Source organism: Leuciscus leuciscus (assembly GCF_965113295.1).
Source record: "Leuciscus leuciscus genome assembly, chromosome: 1".
Lineage (NCBI taxonomy): Eukaryota > Metazoa > Chordata > Actinopteri > Cypriniformes > Leuciscidae > Leuciscus > Leuciscus leuciscus.
In genome coordinates this window covers 7,610,359-7,629,423 of record NC_138725.1, presented here as the reverse complement: position 1 = coordinate 7,629,423, position 19,065 = coordinate 7,610,359, and the positions used below count along the sequence as shown (strand labels likewise).

At 39.1% G+C, this 19,065-nt stretch overlaps 1 protein-coding gene across 1 annotated transcript in view; it reads left to right on the top strand.

Annotated features, from left to right (window-relative positions):
- Positions 1–9,939: 9,939 nt before the first annotated feature.
- The window catches only part of LOC309478093 (uncharacterized protein), a gene marked incomplete at its 3' end in the record, with an annotated part of 117,856 nt that continues 108,730 nt past the window's right edge, over positions 9,940–19,065 (top strand). The window contains exons 1-2 of the mRNA XM_082141554.1: positions 9,940–10,027; positions 18,103–18,326. Coding sequence (XP_081997680.1) covers positions 18,269–18,326 — 58 coding nt within the window. The 5' untranslated portion in view covers positions 9,940–10,027; positions 18,103–18,268. The remainder of the gene's footprint in view (positions 10,028–18,102; positions 18,327–19,065) is intronic.

The window sequence follows — 19,065 nt, the reverse complement described above, 5'->3', positions numbered from 1 at the left end:
AACTTTCGGTGCCTGACTTTTTTCACCGCCCCCTATAAAACATCTCGCTGCACGAATGATCAAATAACAAAACATCTCCAGTTAACCAGCAGAGCATTCATTTAGTTCGTTTGTTAAATAAGAGACGATCTAGCGCTGAACTGTGTTTTTTTAAATGATCAAAGTGCTCGTTGCCGCTGCGATCAGTGGCGCGGATTCTTGTGGCTCGCGCACACCGCACTTTCTTCACGCGCGCTTCAATACGTTGCAGAGATCGATCTATTTATGAGGCGTCGTCTATATGAGTATGTGCGCGGAGAGTTTGTGTGTGCGTGCTTGCGTCTCAGATGAGTATGTGCGCGAGTGTATGTGTGCTCGCGTCTCAGATGAGTATGTGCGTGAGTTTGTGTGTGTGTGTATGAGTATGTGCGCGGAGAGTTCCGCGCGTCTCGTGTGTGTAGAGTTTGTGTGTGTGTGTGTGTGTGCTCGCGTCTCAGATGAGTATGTGCGCGAGTTTGTGTGTGTGTGTGTGTGTGTGTGTGTGTGTGTGTGTGTCTCCGCCGTGGCCACCCGAAGGGTTCTAACCGCCGTGGCCACCCGAAGGGTCCGCACAGTGCCGGCCCGAGCCTTTTGGGGGCCCTAAGCAGAATTTGATTTGGGGGCCCCCTCCCACCATGCAGAGTCACCTGTGCTTGACGATTATTGACACAATGTCACGCTATAATGTTACATTATAAATTAATACAATGAGGTTATTAATACAAAATAAATACTTAATAAAAAAATAGATACTTAAAAAAGTTTAAACTTTTTCTGTACTCTTTTACTAACTCTTGGAAACTTCTAAAAACAAACTGTCACAAAACATATTAAAAAAAATATTTGCAAAATATCCTACAACGTTTTGCAACACTTTGCAGTTTGAATGATGTCTTGTATGAACATGACGGAGTATGTTTTTATGTTTCTACTGTTCGATCGCGCCCGCGACTCACACACACACACACACACACACACAAACACACACACAACATATTCCAGCTTTGTAATCTTCCACTGTGATGTTTCCAAGCACATTTTTGCGCGTGTGAAGAGGATGATTTTTTTCCGTCGGTATTGGAACGTGAGTGAAGTACAAAGCCTATGATAAAGAATAGTTTACCATCCAAATCCATCGCGAATGTTGAAACATTTTGATTCTGAGAGATACGTGAGCCCAACGCCGCTTACTTTCACTTTCGCTTTAAATTATTTCGTTTTGGCTTGTTTATAGTTATTTTTTTATTCTTGTTCTGTTCTGAATATCATTACATTTAAAGGATAAATCATTGATCAAATCAATTTTTTGTGACATGGCTTAACATTACCGTGACTTTGCGCACAATTGTCTATGCACGCGAGGTTATGCGCATGACTCAAAACACTGGCAGACACAGGAGCAGTTGTAGGCAGGTATATTGATCATGAAATCAGAATTTTCTTGTCTTGAATTATTAATCCTTTCATTCATTTATGTCACTTGTTTAAGTTAATTAATATGTATAAAAAAAATAAAAAAATAAAAAATAAAAAAAAACTCGATTGGGGGCCCCCTGGTGGCGAGGGGGCCCCAAGCAGCTGCTTAGTTCGCTTATGCCTCGGGCCGGCCCTGGGTCCGCACCACCATGGTCACCTGTAAGGTCCTCACCGCCATGGTAACCTGCTCTGCCTGCACCGCCATGGTCCCCTGATCAGCCTGCACCTCCTTGGTCCCCTGTTCTGTCTGCACCGTCTTGATCACCTACTCCTCTGTCTGTCCTGCCACCATCCTGGAGTCCGTACTTCTGAACCTGTTCCATCTTCCCGTCACGGACTCCAGGATATGCTGCCTTCGGCGCGGGACGCGCCTTGCGGGAGGGGGGAGTAATGTCACATTCACCATCTGTCATCGTCCTGTCTTCGTCTTCACTACAGTTCCCAGAATCCTCCTTGTTTCCACACCTGAACTCACTCCCTTCATTCCCGCCTGTTCATCATCATCATCATCATCTGCTTCACCTGTCTTGTGTTCATCTGTCTGTGTATTTAAGTTCCTTCTGTTCACCCTGCACTGGTTGGTCAATGTTAATGTTAATGTTAGGTTTACCTTGCTCTGAGCACACGCTCCCTGTTGTTTGTATTTGTTGATAATTGAGAATTAAAACCTGTTTCTTCATCTTCGTGTTCGTGTCCCACTTCATCCACCCTAAAGACTGACACACAGATTCATGCTCTGAACCACTGATTTGAAACAAAAGATTCATAAAGGTGTCTGAGCTTTGTAAAGCAGTGTTTAGAAATCGCTCATCACTACTTTAACTACATTAGTAAGACATGATTAGCAAGCTGTTTGCATAAAATAGTACATTGAAACTCACTTGATTTAATGTTTCTTTTAGATGGACGTGAACAAGAAAGAAAGAAAACAGAAGCCAATAAATACTTCTCCAGCTCTGTGTAAAAAATGCTTCACATGTAAATCAAGTCTGAAGATTCACATGAGAGTTCACACTGGGAAGAAGCAGCTCAGGCTTTCTCTCTGAAATCACATCTTCTCATTCTGAAGAAAGACCATTTAACTGTGATCAGTGCGGTAAACTGTTTCATTGGGCATCAGTCCTGAAAAAATACCTGAAGATTTACACAAAGGAGAAGATTCATCCTTAATATTACAGCAGAAAAGACGCAGTGTGTGTGCTTCAGTGAAGAAAGCCTTTACTACAGAAGATGAACTGAAAGACCACCAGAAAATTCACACTGGAGAAGGCGGCCATAACACTTTTAAGAGAGATGTGAATCAGATATTAATTTTTAACTCGTTCTTCATTGGTTTTCATTAGAACATCTAGTTTCTCTTCCACTTCTACTCTTCCATGCAAACGCAAGATATACTTTCATGTATCTGTGAAACTGGACACTTCTCTTCTTCTCTTGAGATGCTTCGGCTCTTGTAAGACAGTAGAGAGAGAGAGAGAGAGAGAGAGAGAGAGAGAGAGAGAGAGAGAGAGAGAGAGAGAGAGATCTGTCTCATTCACTTTTACTTCATGTTTGTATTTGCTATGTAATGATTGATTAAACTCTTTAGTAGGCTAATTTTATCAACATCTCATTGTTATTCTCCATTTTCTTATTTTCTGCTGATTCTGCTTGAATTAGTTATTTTAGTTCTGAAAGTCATGAAGTATCCTGATATGATTGCTTTTTGAGCTTTCCATGTTTTCATTTTCTCAATAGAGCTTATAAATGTCTAATAAATTATATTTCACTGCACACATGTGTGACTGTCTGTGTTTGTGTGTGGATGGAATCACACGGAGAGCAGGTGGATGGTTACTCAAGATCTCTTTACTGAGCCTGCAACAGACAGACTGGGACAAACAGGACCAAAAGCTGGTTAAAGGCAGTGCATCACGCATCAATGTTGCTCATAGATCATCAGCGAGAGATGTGAAACTCTGCTGGATATACATTTTTACAAAGTGATCGTATAGTGGAATTAAACTCAAAATAAAACATACATTAAAGAAATAAAGTACAAATCACTGTCTCTGTTCTCATTTCTCATAAATTCACAAATACAGAGAAACTAAATTTAAGCAACCATCATTTTGTATATTTTTGGAATACAGAAAGAAAAGAACGGCCACCTAAAATGGCGCAGTTACACAGTTCAGCACGTGCGAGCACGTGAGAGCACATAGCACATGTGATAATGCTAACACTCAGTTCAACTAATATATTCTTACACAGAACATGACAAATCCGAATATAAAACATACCTGGGACAAACAGGACCAAAAGCTGGTTAAAGGCAGTGCATCACGCATCAATGTTGCTCATAGATCTTAAATGAAATCAGAGATTCGGAGTTCACAAGCAGGTTAACACACACACACACACTCTCATCACATTTCATCATCGCAAATAACACATTTGACTCGACTGACAGGCACATGAAGTAAACTTGTGTGTAGTTAAAAAGACCAACCTTACACTTGAAAACAATCTAAACTCAGTTTTTATGACGCAGCACTTATTGATGCGACTTACCATCAGCGAGAGATGTGAAACTCTGCTGGTGGTGACGTAGCTCCGCCCTTAATATCACGCACACAAATGCAAGGGACGCAACAGCCAATGTCGAGTTTTCCCAATTAATGCATGAATTTAACAGCATTATTTAAACTCCGTTACACATGACTGACATTGAATGAGATTGCTATCTGTCTTCATTATTAACAGTTTCACCCTTGATATCCAGTATCATATTTGAAACTATGGCCCTGTTCCATTTCTCCACCCTTAAAACTTCCACTTGGTTTTGAGTGCCCTCAAAAGTAAAGTCCCCTCAACGAGTGAAGTGGAGTTGAAGATCTTTCCCTATAAAATCGGACACCACTATATGCAAATTAGCGCGGCAAACCTCACTATACTACTACTATTTTCATTCAGAAAATGCCGGTTCCAGCTGTTGTGTTGCCTGTTGTGTGTGCTGTGTTCGTTTATCTACGTCTGATGAATCAACAGAGAAGACTTGTGGAATATAGAAGACGCATTCGTGTCTGTATTTGATCGTTTAGACGCGCACATGAAACCCAAAGTATAGTTTGCTTGTCTAGTTGCAGTCCGTTTCCAAACACGCGCCGCCATGGTAACAGGGTCAACGTCTCTTGTGCGGATCATTGTGCTTATAATAGCTCTTTTTACAATCAAACACCTCCCGCAATTTAGAATCAGCAAACAATCACTGATTGTGCTCAGTGCTGTTTGGGTATAACGTTACGGAGAAGTGACAGCGCGCTGTGAAGAAAAAGATGAAGCACTAGACGAACGCGGTTAGTTTTTAATAGTTTTACCTCACATCTTCTTTTAATAATCCTTGGAAGCAAAAATCGAAAATAAAATTTGATGAACTAACGTTACCCAGATCAGATGTATATTAGATGGGCAGACTCTCCCGAAGCACTCAGCAGATATCATGAACATCGTCAGATAGATAGCTTCGTGAAATATTTTCTAACATTAGTGTTCAAAACTTAACAGTCCATTGGATGTGCATAAAACTAACATATTCCAACATATTTAGAAATTTGAACATGCTTATTTGCGAAAATATACTTAAAATTCAATTGTTCCTTTCCAGCGGTGTCCACCATCTTGTTTAAAAAAATTTACCGGCTTGCTGAGTCCGCAAGGTATCCTGGGTAATTTCATCTTCCACTTCGTTTTAAGCCTGCATCGGACCGCACTATGTTTTGAGGGTTGATTTTAAGGGGAGAATAGCACCCCCCCTTGTGTCATGATTCTGCCGCCTTGTCTCTGATTTTCCCTGGTCTTGAGGCAGGATCATGACAGGCCCATGTTTTGTGTGTAAGCACATGGCCATTTGTTTGGCTGTGTGCTTGCGTTGTCTCGTCATGTAACCCCGCCCCCTTGTTATCTCATCTTGTTATCATTATTGCTTTACCTGTGTCACCTGTTCCTGATTAGTTTGCTCCCTATTTTATCCCCTTGTGTTTGCTGTCCTGTGTCGGTACATTGTCTATCCTTGTCTGATACCCTCCGTGAGTTACCTGAAGAAAGCCTTGTCTTGTTAGAAGTATTTGATCCTGTCTTTATTGTCTAAGTTTATCGTCTGAGTGTTAGTCTAGTGTTTTCTGTCTTAATAGTTCATCCTGTCTTGTTTTACCCCCTCGTGGGTTTTGTTTTCTGTTTTTGTGTAGTAATAAACCCTTGTAATGTCTGCAAATGGTCTGCGATTGGGTTCTCTCCTTCTAAACCATGACAGAATGTACCGACCAAGACAGAACCCAGCAGACAGTATGTCTTTACCCTTCAAGCAACATTCGGATGACCAGGAACTATGGTGGCAGTCGGCTATCGCCGACAGTAAGAGAGGAAGACTTCCATTTCCTCCCCAGGGTGAGTCGACCTTGAGACAGTACGACCAGGTCGTGGAAGGAAAGAGATTTTTCTTGCCGGAGATCCTGGTCAACCGTTACTTCGTCGCGGGTCTCAATACCCCTCCTCCTCTGGCTGAACGGGAGAGACTGGTCCACCGTCCTTTCCGAGAAGTGGTGGATCGTTTGTGTCAAAAGGAGCCGCAGACTTCCATGTCGCCACCAGCCAAGCTGCCCGTGATCCCAGAGGGTCGCGTCCTGGCCGTTGTTGCCCTTGGTGATAAGGCTGGTTCCACTTCTTCTCCTGAGGCCTCTTCTGTTCCCATTGTTCTCCATGGTAAACGAGGGAGACGAGTTTCCTGGGATTCCCCGTCTGAGTCTTCCTCGACCGAGTCAGCGCTGCCCGAGAACGCCATCCCTGCTCCTGTTACGGTTCCAGCTGAACATCTCCAACTGGTCGCTAGCCCAGCTACAGATTCGGCTTCGCGTTCAAGGAGAAAGAAGAGGAGAAAGGGAGCCTCTCGCTCGTCATCTCTAGCTACTGTAAGCGCTGTTCCAGAGCCCGCTCCTGCAAGCGCTGTCCCAGAGCCCGCTCCTGCAAGCGCTGTCCCAGAGCCCGCTCCTGCAAGCGCTGTCCCAGAGCCCGCTCCTGCAAGCGCTGTCCCAGAGCCCGCTCCTGCAAGCGCTGTCCCAGAGCCCGCTCCTGCAAGCGCTGTCCCAGAGCCCGCTCCTGCAAGCGCTGTCCCAGAGCCCGCTCCTGCAAGCGCTGTCCCAGAGCCCGCTCCTGCAAGCGCTGTCCCAGAGCCCGCTCCTGCAAGCGCTGTCCCAGAGCCCGCTCCTGCAAGCGCTGTCCCAGAGCCCGCTCCTGCAAGCGCTGTCCCAGAGCCCGCTCCTGCAAGCGCTGTCCCAGAGCCCGCTCCTGCAAGCGCTGTCCCAGAGCCCGCTACTGCAAGCGCTGTTCCTCAGCCCACTGTCGTGAGTGCTGAGGAGAAAGCTGCGGCCGATTCAGCTGCTGAAGCAGTTCTTCAAGCCGTATCAGCCCATCAAGACTTACCTGTTGTTGTTGCGGCAAGGACCTTATCTAATTATCTGTCACGTCTAGTCAAGATCCTTGAGGTCCCTGTCAGTCCTGTCAAGTCCTCTAGTCCTGAATCCACAGCTGCAAGAGATCCGGTTCCTGAGTCAGCTGCAGCCAGTGTTGATCTGAAGTCCGCTACTGCTAGCGCTGTTCCTGAGCCCGCCACTGCAAGTGCTGTCCCAGCTATTGTGTCCAGCCCTGTCCCCGCTAGTGTGTCCAGCCCCGTCCCAGCAGATGTGTCCAGTCCCGTCCCAGCAGATGTGTCCAGTCCCGTCCCAGCAGATGTGTCCAGTCCCGTCCCAGCAGATGTGTCCAGTCCCGTCCCAGCAGATGTGTCCAGTCCCGTCCCAGCAGACAGGAGGATGTCTGTGTCCAGTCCTGTCCCAGCTAATGTGTCCAGCCCCGTACCAGCTGTCACCCGACCTCTGTTTGTTTCCCCGGACACCCCTGTCACCACTTCACCCCGGTCTGTTTCCCCTAAGACTGTTCCTCGTGTTTCCCCATCCAAGTCTGCCCGGACCCCTCGTCCTCAGCCATCGTCCTGTCAACCCAAGACCCCTAGTCCACCTGTTCACCCTGGACTGCCCCCTAAGAACTTTGTGTTCCCTCCACCTCCCTTGCCTTGTTTATTGTATTTGATATGTCACCCCAACCCTGTTATTGTTTTTTCATGTCTGCCTTTATTGTTATTTGTCATGTTTTGTTGGTTTGTGTCCATGTCTCAGTCCGTCATGTCACGTGTTTAGTGTTCCCTTAGGGAGCGTCTGGAAGCCGCTCCTTAAGGGAGGGGTTCTGTCATGATTCTGCCGCCTTGTCTCTGATTTTCCCTGGTCTTGAGGCAGGATCATGACAGGCCCATGTTTTGTGTGTAAGCACATGGCCATTTGTTTGGCTGTGTGCTTGCGTTGTCTCGTCATGTAACCCCGCCCCCTTGTTATCTCATCTTGTTATCATTATTGCTTTACCTGTGTCACCTGTTCCTGATTAGTTTGCTCCCTATTTTATCCCCTTGTGTTTGCTGTCCTGTGTCGGTACATTGTCTATCCTTGTCTGATACCCTCCGTGAGTTACCTGAAGAAAGCCTTGTCTTGTTAGAAGTATTTGATCCTGTCTTTATTGTCTAAGTTTATCGTCTGAGTGTTAGTCTAGTGTTTTCTGTCTTAATAGTTCATCCTGTCTTGTTTTACCCCCTCGTGGGTTTTGTTTTCTGTTTTTGTGTAGTAATAAACCCTTGTAATGTCTGCAAATGGTCTGCGATTGGGTTCTCTCCTTCTAAACCATGACACCCTTGCTCTTTAGAGTATTGGGACACCCTACCCTACACGAGAACGCACAAAAACAAGGGTTAGGGTAGAAATCTAGGCTATGGGGAGGTATTGGGGCAGGCCCTATATCAGAAGATGAGTAAACCACATTAGATAGTCCATTAACAGTAGAAGATCTTAGTGAAGCTATAGGGGATATAAACAAAGCGCCAGGGCTAGACGGAATTCTACAAAATATTATAAAAGACAGCTTATAAGACCATTACTTGACATGTATGAGGAATAATTTATTACTGGAAGGCTCCCAGATTCATTAAGACTATATCAAATCAAGTATATTTGTATAGCGCTTTTCACAATATAATACAGATTGTATCAAAGCTGCTTCACGGTATTAAATTAAAATAAAATAATACAACAAGGTTTGTTTCTAGTGGAATTTGTTTCTATCATGGATTATCATGGTACAGTTCAGCCTATTATTGATTTTTATTTCCACTTCCCTTTTATCCAAAGAGAAGGAACTATTTACACTGTATGTATCAATGGGAAGTAGCCTACATCATGCTAAATTAATCTGTCATATACTGTGTGGCTCACATTATTGGGGTCGCTTGCAAGTCGCAGCAGCACGAATGATGTGGCCAGCAACATATTTCTGCTTCAAATATTGTGCGTAGTTAACAGTGAGTGGTGGTTTCAGACATTATTTTATTAAAGTGCATTTGTCTGTGCCGCGCTCGTACTGACTCTCATTCTGCCTGACAGAAAGAAAAGCTCATAGCTTACTGAAGGTGGAGCGTTTTGACCAATCAGATGAAAGGGGCGTTTCAGCGCCGCCCACGTGTGCAAATGAAATATCGAACCCATAAATTGATTTGTAAACCACAAACAAAAAATGAAAAATCGAGCCAAAACCTAATTTATTTTTTTATTTTATTTTTTTGTTGTTTAAAAACGAATAAACAAACTGGTATTAATTTCTCGTTAATCCATTAAAAACAGGAAATGAAATTATCAAAAAGTACACGGACCCTTATGCGTACACTTCCTATTTGAGCCAGTGCAGATGGATGACGAATGAGCAAAGTTAGTTCAGAGCAAGACCGCCTGAGTGTAAAGCCAAACGTGATTGGTTGTAGCAAGAACGTGCTACGATTGGCCAGCTCAATGTGGCCGTTATCTGATTGGCTTGAGTAAACGGTGGGTGGAGCCAACTTTGTGGATTTTTCTGCACGTCGACGCTAGAAGTGTTTCAAAATCCACAAATGCGTGATGCGATTTACAAATGCACAGAAAGTGGTTCACAAATAAATGTCAGGCAGAATTGTGTTTGTAAATGTTATATAATGTAATATAAATTTAAATATTTTTTATGTGCAAATCTCATTTCATTTATGTGAAACCCTTTACATTTATTTGTGAGTGTTAATCTATTTATTTGTGAATTTGTTTTTTTTTTTTTTTTTTTTTGTGAATCTCTTTACATTTATTTGCGGTTCTTTATTTATTTGTGAATTTTATAATTTTTTTTATCTCTTTACATTTATTTGTGAATATTAGTCTATTCCTCTGGAATAATGCAACGATTCTAACCCCATAATCCTCCTCTGCCTATTCTGCCTATTTTGGGCTTCACTTGAAAAAGTTCCTTTCGCCTTTAGTAACTGTTCTTTTCAGGTCCTTTAAATTTTTTTAATTTTGTCTTTGAGTTTCAGTGTTTCAGTTTCAGCCAATGTAAATGTGTATCAGCGTCGAGTCTTCTGAGTTGGGGAGAGCAGTTCACGGTATTTCTCATATTTACGCAACCATCACACACACTTTATACAGTTTGATTAAGCGACAGGCTCATTTCTGTATTGTTTTCATCGATCGCAGCGATACTTGTGCGTCTTTTCTGGCGTCTTCCTTCTGAAATAAACATTTAGTGCAGCAGCAGCGAGCATGAGGAGAATATGTTGAGTTCATTCAGACCTGAGCGAGTTTGTGTTCGTTTGTGTGATTGTTTCGTCAAGTCGAAAGTCAAAGTTTAAGATACTTAGGTAAAGTTGGTTTTATATTCGCATATTCGCACATTCGCGGACTTCCGCGTTCAATAACTCGTGAACTAAACGTTGTTGCTACACAAAACACCTATCACATATAACTACAGATTAAACACCAGAAGCTACAACATAATTTTCCTCAAAACGATCTTTCCTTCGCACTGGACAAAATACATTGATCTCTATGCGCAGGCTGCTAAGAAGGGACCATCTGCAAAGTGCAAACCCGAAGGAAAGCTCGTTTTAAGAAGAAGATTTAAATATTAAAACAATGTTATTTGTGTAGTAACAATATTCAGCTCACGAGATATTGAACGCGGAACTCCGCGAATATGCGAATATAAAATCAACTTTACCCAAGTTGCAGACTTGATAATTTAGGACCTTCAGGACCACATACGTGGACACCACCATGAACATAATCAAGTAAAAAAATAAATAAATAAAGTTGCCAACCAGGATAGAAATAGTTTCAGGTTTGATATTTGCTGCATATTTTTACTTTTTTGTAGGCTACTGTACATACAGTACGTATGTGTAATACGTAGCAAATATGTTTTATGTAAAAGTTACAGTAATTCACCAAAGGGATTTTTTTCATGTTCCAAAGGTTGTAGTATGGTCCTACTGACCAGACTGACTTACTACATGTGAAATTTTGACAATACCTCCCTTACTGTACGTTCAGTATACAAATATTAATTAAAAAAAATTACAGCAATTCACCTAAAGTATTTTTTCCTGTTCCAAAGGCTGTAGTGCTTTCCTAGTGATCAGACTGACTTACTACAGGTGGAATTTTGACAATATCTCCTTTACTGTACATACAATAAACAAATAAGTTTAAGAAAAAATTACAGTAATTCCCCTAAAGTATTTTTTCATGTTCCAAAGGCATAGTGCTTCCCTAGTGATCAGACTGACTTACTACAGGTGGAATTTTGACAATAACTCCTTTACTGTACGTACAATAAACAAATATGTTTAAGAAAAAATTACAGTAATTCCCCTAAAGTATTTTTTCCTGTTGCAAAGGCTGTAGTGCTTTCCTAGTGATCAGACTGACTTACTACAGGTGGAATTTTGACAATATCTCCTTTACTGTACGTACAATAAACAAATAAGTTTAAGAAAAAATTACAGTAATTCCCCTAAAGTATTTTTTCATGTTCCAAAGGCATAGTGCTTCCCTAGTGATCAGACTGACTTACTACAGGTGGAATTTTGACAATAACTCCTTTACTGTATGTACAATAAACAAATATGTTTAAGAAAAAATTACAGTAATTCCCCTAAAGTATTTTTTCATGTTCCAAAGGCATAGTGCTTCCCTAGTGATCAGACTGACTTACTACAGGTGGAATTTTGACAATAACTCCTTTACTGTATGTACAATAAACAAATATGTTTAAGAAAAAATTACAGTAATTCCCCTAAAGTATTTTTTCATGTTCCAAAGGCTGTAGTGCTTCCCTAGTGATCAGACTGACTTACTACAGGTGGAATTTTGACAATAACTCCTTTACTGTATGTACAATAAACAAATATGTTTAAGAAAAAATTACAGTAATTCCCCTAAAGTATTTTTTCCTGTTCCAAAGGCTGTAGTGCTTTCCTAGTGATCAGACTGACTTACTACAGGTGGAATTTTGACAATAACTCCTTTACTGTACGTACAATAAACAAATAAGTTTAAGAAAAAATTACAGTAATTCCCCTAAAGTATTTTTTCCTGTTCCAAAGGCTGTAGTGCTTTCCTAGTGACCACACTGACTTACTACATGTTAAATACTGCCAATACCTTACTGTAAGTATAGTACAAACATATTATTATTAAAAAGTTACTGTAATTTCTCCTTTTTTCATGTTCCAAAGGTTATAGTATGTTCCCAGTGATCACTCTACTCAATTAACTTTGATAAATGTATTAGGTAAAAGTATGTATTAGAACTGCTGTTCCTTGTACAACACAATTCTTTCATTGATTAAAAAAAGCAGATATTTTAGGTTAATAATATTTTCAATGTTATAAATAAGCAACACCCTTATTGTAATTATTCAAGTTAAGTTTTTGTTATGAAGTCCTGAAGAAGTGGATTCTGGAACACACTGCTGCTTCAATGTATATCTAATGAGTGATTATAATCAAGGTATTAATCAATAGTTTTCCTTCTATATATCAAATGAGTTGAATGAATTCTCTAGGCTTATGAGATTTTACTTTGTTAAAGAAATTATCAGTGTGATTATCGAAAATGTTATTTCATGTATCCTTTAAATGTCTGTATTTGATATCTGAGGTGTAACATAAGGTCTGGCCCATGCCAGGAATGCAGTAACAGTGTTTGCTCATTTAGCCCGGCTTCCAGAGATGAAATATGGACTTCTTTAACAGGTGTCACTACATCCATCTGCTTTTCCAGGCTACCCTGATAGCAATGGTCTCAGGAGTCATTGAAACCTATAGTTGAGAGACCATTTCTTAGTTAAAGTCTTTACTTTACAGTTAGATTTAAAGTATCCACTCCTTGAGAGAAAGAACATGTTATCTTAATGTTTTGAGAAGACTCTCCTCCTCACCAAATCCAATCTTGAAGAAACTGTGTCTGTGTGTGTTAGTATTTTGGTTACATGTTAAGGAACAAGTGGAAATATAGCTGCAAGCAGCGATACGGGGCCAAGCTGAAGCAGCAGCAAGAGCAGGAATAGTAAAAACAGCAGAAATTGAAGAAAAAAGAGCTGGTTTAGAAGTATAGGTGAAAATAAACTCAAAATGAACAGAAGTTCAGATGAGAATGAACATATAATGAACAAGACATACATTAATCCAAGAGGAAGAAAGATTAGTACAACGTTGAATAATAAAGGAATCGACATGACGCAACATTACACACAATTTTTTTTAAATCATCCCACACGGGGCTCAAACCCATTATCTCTGGGTCAGATACCTGTCACTCATATCATTGCGCCACTGGGAAGTTGCGTTTTTAGCAAGATGAAGAAGGTCCAGTAGTTCAAGTGAGAAGCAATTCAAAATGAATAATTTTTTGTATAAATTCGCTGCATGTTGTATTTATCGAGTTCGCTCACATATAGACACCATGTCTGGAACAGAAGCAACTTTTACACCACAATACCTCTTGCGGTCTGGGAATGTGCCACACAGGATTCAAACCCACAACCGGAATGGTTCAGGGCTCATGGCACGTGGTTTAGCAGCTTGCGCCACTCAGTTGACGCTGTTTTACCAAGCTGCCGAGGAGAGGCTTAAGTGTAAGAATGAGCACACAAAGGCATGTTAACCAGATTAGTTAAGTTAGCAAGTTAAGTTAGCTTAATGCTAATGTAGTTTATGGTTAGCCTTATAGCTGAAGAGCCACATTAGAAAGAATGGCATCAGGTTAGCATGCTAACCAATTAGCATGCTAAGCTAACTACCATAAGGCAACAATTTGGCAGGAACGATAGCAAAAATAAAAAAAATCTGTTCAGTCACTTCTGTGTGGCTTGGTCCAAAGATCATCTGAGCCAATTTTTGTAAAAATTGAACAAAATTTGAATGAGGAGTAGCACAAAAAAATTGAACACTGCCCATTACAGTAGTGGCCATTTTGAAAAGTACAGAGTCTTAATGTAAGATATTGATTGTGATCACCATAATGAGTGGAATCAGGTGTACTAAGTGTCATTTTACATCTATTTACATTCACATCTAGATCAAAGGGTTCAAAAGCTATAATCCTTTTAATGTTGAATTTTTGAACTGGTGGTGGCGCTATAGAGTTGGTCCTAGACTGGAGACTCAAAAATTGGTCCAATTACTATTCATTACAATCACTACAAGTGTGGAAGGTCACGACGTGCCTAAATTCAGGGTCCGAATGTCAGCCGCATAATTGATGGAGATATGCTTCAGTCTATCTATGTGTAGAAAATGTGTGATTATTTATTAGCCAATCAGAACCTACTTTTGATCACTGGTTCTGATTCTTGACTTCTGCCTGATAATAAACTGCAAACATTCTTCAGTAAAATTTCCTTTAATTTATTATAATTCTGACTCTTGTCTTAAATTGAGTGCACTTCTAACTCCTGGTCTTAATAAATCATATCTGGTCCATGGGTCTTTAACTGTAAGTCCCAAAATGCAGATATACAATGGTAATCCATATTGCAACAAGGACAATAAAGCAGAAGTTTCAGCAGATATTCTTTAATGATGTTCCACTGTTTAAGGTACACAGTGAGCACAACCATTGGGTATCTTTTTCAGGTAGCTTGTCTGGTGATAGTCCAATGCAGCTTACATTGGGTACCATCTTTGGCACTGTTCACGTTGGTAAACATGACAAGGATTAACTATGTAACAAACCACTAACAGTTATAGTTATGTGTGTTAACCAATTACATAATGCAATGAATAGATATTAAATAACATGTTCAATTGCTTAAATATTTTTGTTTACCCAAAGTAGTCCTGACTGAAAACATTTGAAAAAATTGTATTCAAACACACACATTTGTTTTACTTAAACTTTTACGTCACTTCACTAAAAGAAAATATAGTAAAGTAAAAAGTACTTGACAAAACAATCAGTTAAAGGGTTTATGATAATATAAGAACAACTTAAACCAAGAGAGGATCAACAACAGCAAAATTTTGAAGAAGTGAAATTGAAATATTACTCTAACCACGAGGAATTAATTATAATAACTTTTATGTATAATCCTAGTGGTATTCCATGAACAATTAGAAAGATAATAGAAATAAAACAGTGCACTGTACAGTATCTTGAATGCCTCCATGATCTTGTTGTTCATTATCTGTCAGATTTGCTGCACCAATCCGTACAGGTTCAGTCACTACTGTTAATAATAATGTAGCCCCTATTAATGTACTACAACCTTAAACAAACAAAACCCCTTTTAGTGAATTACAGTTATTATATATATTATTATGTAAAACAGTATTATTAGGTATTGTCAAAATTTCACCTGGAGTAAGTCAGTGTGGTCACTAGGAAAGCACTACAATCTTTGGAATATATATATAAAAAACACTATAGGTGAATTACAGTCTATTACATAAACATATGTAATAAACACATGTAATAATGTTTATTACATAAAAATATTTGATAATTGTACAGTAAAGGAGGTATTGTCAAAATTCCACCTGTAGTAAGTCAGACAAGTCACTAGGAAAGTACTACACCCTTTGGAACGCGGAAAAATTGTTACGGTCAATTACAGTAAATTTTTCATAAACCTATTTGATAATAGTATATACAGTTAGGGACTTTTTGTCCAAATTTCACCTGTAGTAAGTCAGTCTGGTCTGTAGGAAAACACTACAGCCTTTGGAACCCGAAAAAATACTTAGGGTGAATTACAGTAATAAAAAAAAAAACGTATTTGTCAACTGTACGTACAGTAAGGGAGTTTTTGTCAAAATTTCACCTGTAATAAGTCAGTCCTTTCACTAGGAAAGTACTACAACCTTTGGGATATATAAAAAAAAACACTATAGGTGATTTACAGTTTATTTCATAAACATATGTAATAAACATATGTAATAATATGCTCATTACATAAACATTTGATAATTGTACAGTAAGGGAGATATTGTCAAAATTTCACCTGTAGTAAGTCAGTCTGGTCACTAGGAAAGCACTACAACCTTTGGAACACGAAAAAATACTTGGGGTGAATTACAGTAATGTTTTAAAAAACGCATTTGTCAACTGTACGTACAGTAAGGGAGGTATTGTCAACATTTCACGTGTAGTAAGTCAGTCTGGTCACTAGGAAAACACTACAGCCTTTGGAACACGAAAAAATTATTTAGGTGAATTACAGTAATTTTTAAAAAAACGTATTTGTCAACTGTACGTACAGTAAGGGAGTTTTTGTCCAAATTTCACCTGTAGTAAGTCAGTCTGGTCACTAGTAAAGCACTACAGCCTTTGGAACACGAAAAAATACTTAGGGTGAATTACAGTAATTTTTTAAAAAACGCATTTGTCAACTGTACGTACAGTAAGGGAGTTTTTGTCAAAATGTCACCTGTAGTAAGTCAGTCTGGTCCTTAGGAAAGCACTACAGCCTTTGGAACACGAAAAAATACTTAGGGTGAATTACAGTAATTTTTTTAAAAACTTATTTGTCAACTGTATGTACAGTAAGGGAGTTTTTGTCAAAATTTCACCTGTAGTAAGTCAGTCTGGTCCGTAGGAAAGCACTACAACCTTTGGAACATGCAAAAATGATTTAGATGAATTACAGTAATTTTTTCATAAACTTATTTGATAATTGTACGTACAGTAAGGGACTTTTTGTCAAAATCTCACCTGTAGTAAGTCAGACTGGTCACTAGGAACATGCTACAACCTTCGGATAGTAAAAAATCCTTTTGGTGAATGAATGTAATTTTATTCTAAAATTATGTATGTACATTATGTATAGTGAGGCAGGTTTCCTAAATACAATCATTATAATTCACTTTTTATTGTTGCTAAAGTACAATCAATAGCATTAGAAGACATAATGTGAGAGATATTTGCTGGTACATCTGTACTTTGCAAAAATGTAGTTGTCTGTTTGCACACAATGAAAAAAAAATAGAACTTTTTAGACGGTCCCTATCCTGTTTACCACACTACATTGGACATTCAGTGGACATTCGCAACTTTGTATGCCATTAAAACAATATTTGCCCATTGATCGATTGTGGAGAGTGTTGTAGTTCACCATCTTTGTCCTAAAGATCATGTAGCTGCTTTTGTTTTGCAAAAATTTGCTTTATTGCGCTTGTTATTGAGACAGTTTTTAAGCAAAAAAGTGTGAATGTGCGAATATAAAACCAACTTTACCTAAGTGTTTAAGATCTGTGAAGGGAATTCATGTGAATCGATCTCAAGTGTCATACTGGAACAGAGACTGCTAATGCTTTACATTGAGCCTAAGATGAGCCACGCGAGACATTAAAGCACTGCTAATACATATAAATAGCGTTTTACTCTTGGAACAATAGTGCTTGTGGTGCTCTTTAATTTAAAAAGTTGTATGATCATTTTCAGTTTCTGAGCATATAACATGTTATTATTTTAATGATCTAACTACTTTATAGGGATTTATGTAAATCATAAGATCAAACTTAATGTGTGTATTATGCTGCTGTAATTATTTCTCATTAGTGATTGTTGTTGATGTTTTATCCATGTCATATTGTCAGAAATTACAGTATTGTCTTTCAGTGGAGTAGTTTTACAGGCTTTTATCATGTATCCTGACTCAAATAATGTGTTTCTAACAGCAAACACTCAGAATAAAGTGAGATGATCTGCTGATGATCCTGAATGGCTTGTTGAATGAGTGTTGATAGTCTGAGGCTCATCAATATTAACACATCTGCTGAAAACACTCTTTATTTCATGACAATAGTTCCTGTTTTCACCTCATTTATTATGCTGATGTCTTCAGATCTCCTGTAAAGTGTCACTTAAAGCTCATTTCATTGGTGTCAGCAGACTGAGGGGATTTGTTGGCTACTATATGTACATTTATTTCTGTGTTTATGATTTTAACTGGTTTTCTTAACATTTATTTATATTAGGAATAATTAAAATGACTTATATTCTTTTCTTTATTTCTAGATACCTGTATTTTAATGAAGAAGCAGAATAATGTTAGGATTAGCAATAAAAATAATTAATGAATTGGCATCAGTTACTGTACGATGAATAGATAGACAGACATAAATGCATAGAAGTGTAATTTATTATTAAAAAAAACTTTTTGATATTTTTTGCCAGATCAGCTCCTCCCACGCTGGAATACATAATCAGTGAAGCTCCTCCCATTGCGATTCTCCAATAAATGCTTTAAATTCCCATCAGCTACAAGTGAAGACGAGCATCAGAGCATCAGGAAGAGCTGAAATCTGCAAAGACTGAGTTTATTAAAGAGGACAGTGAGAACATGAGTGATCCAGAACCCTGCAGAATGAAACACACTGAAGATCCTGAAGAACAAAGAGGTTGGTGTTTATTCTGCATTCATTCATGATCCTGAAGAACATTCATGTTAGAAACATTCAAGCACTTCATCACATTTAGATAAACAGTTCAACTATGAAACGGTTCAGAATGTTCTGGGTTTTTCTTCAACAAATGGTCAGTAAAGGGAGGTTTGAGACATTTTTATATTGATTGTCAACACCAGATCAAGCTAAATACTATTTTAACTGTTTTATTTTACATTTATTTTCCCATTTTGTAACAACGTTACCAGAAGTTTAGTCATTTTCAACATAGTTTACAACTTTTTTTTTTTTTTGGAATTGTCAGTTAACAACAAGTTACTGATAAAGTTGCATTTGTAAAATATCATACAAGTTATTCATAGTTATAAAGATTCTTCTTACAGTAACTTTGTGTCACGTTACAATAAAGAAACTAATGGAGAACTCAAATGCAAGGAGAAATAATATTTATTTATAAAGGAAAAGACAAAGCACAAAACAAAACCCACGAGGGGGAAAACATTACAGAATACAAAACAAGAACTTCAAAAAGGAACATACCAAGCGGGTAACAGGAGAACAGGAACACATGACAAGACAACGATCCGACACAGACTGCAAACACAAAGGAACTTATAAAAGGGACAAATCAGGCAGGTAATGAGGGAACAGGTGGGACAATTGAAACCAATAATGAGATAACAAGGAGGGTGGGGTCAAAACAGAGACAGGAACACAAACACCACATGTGCTA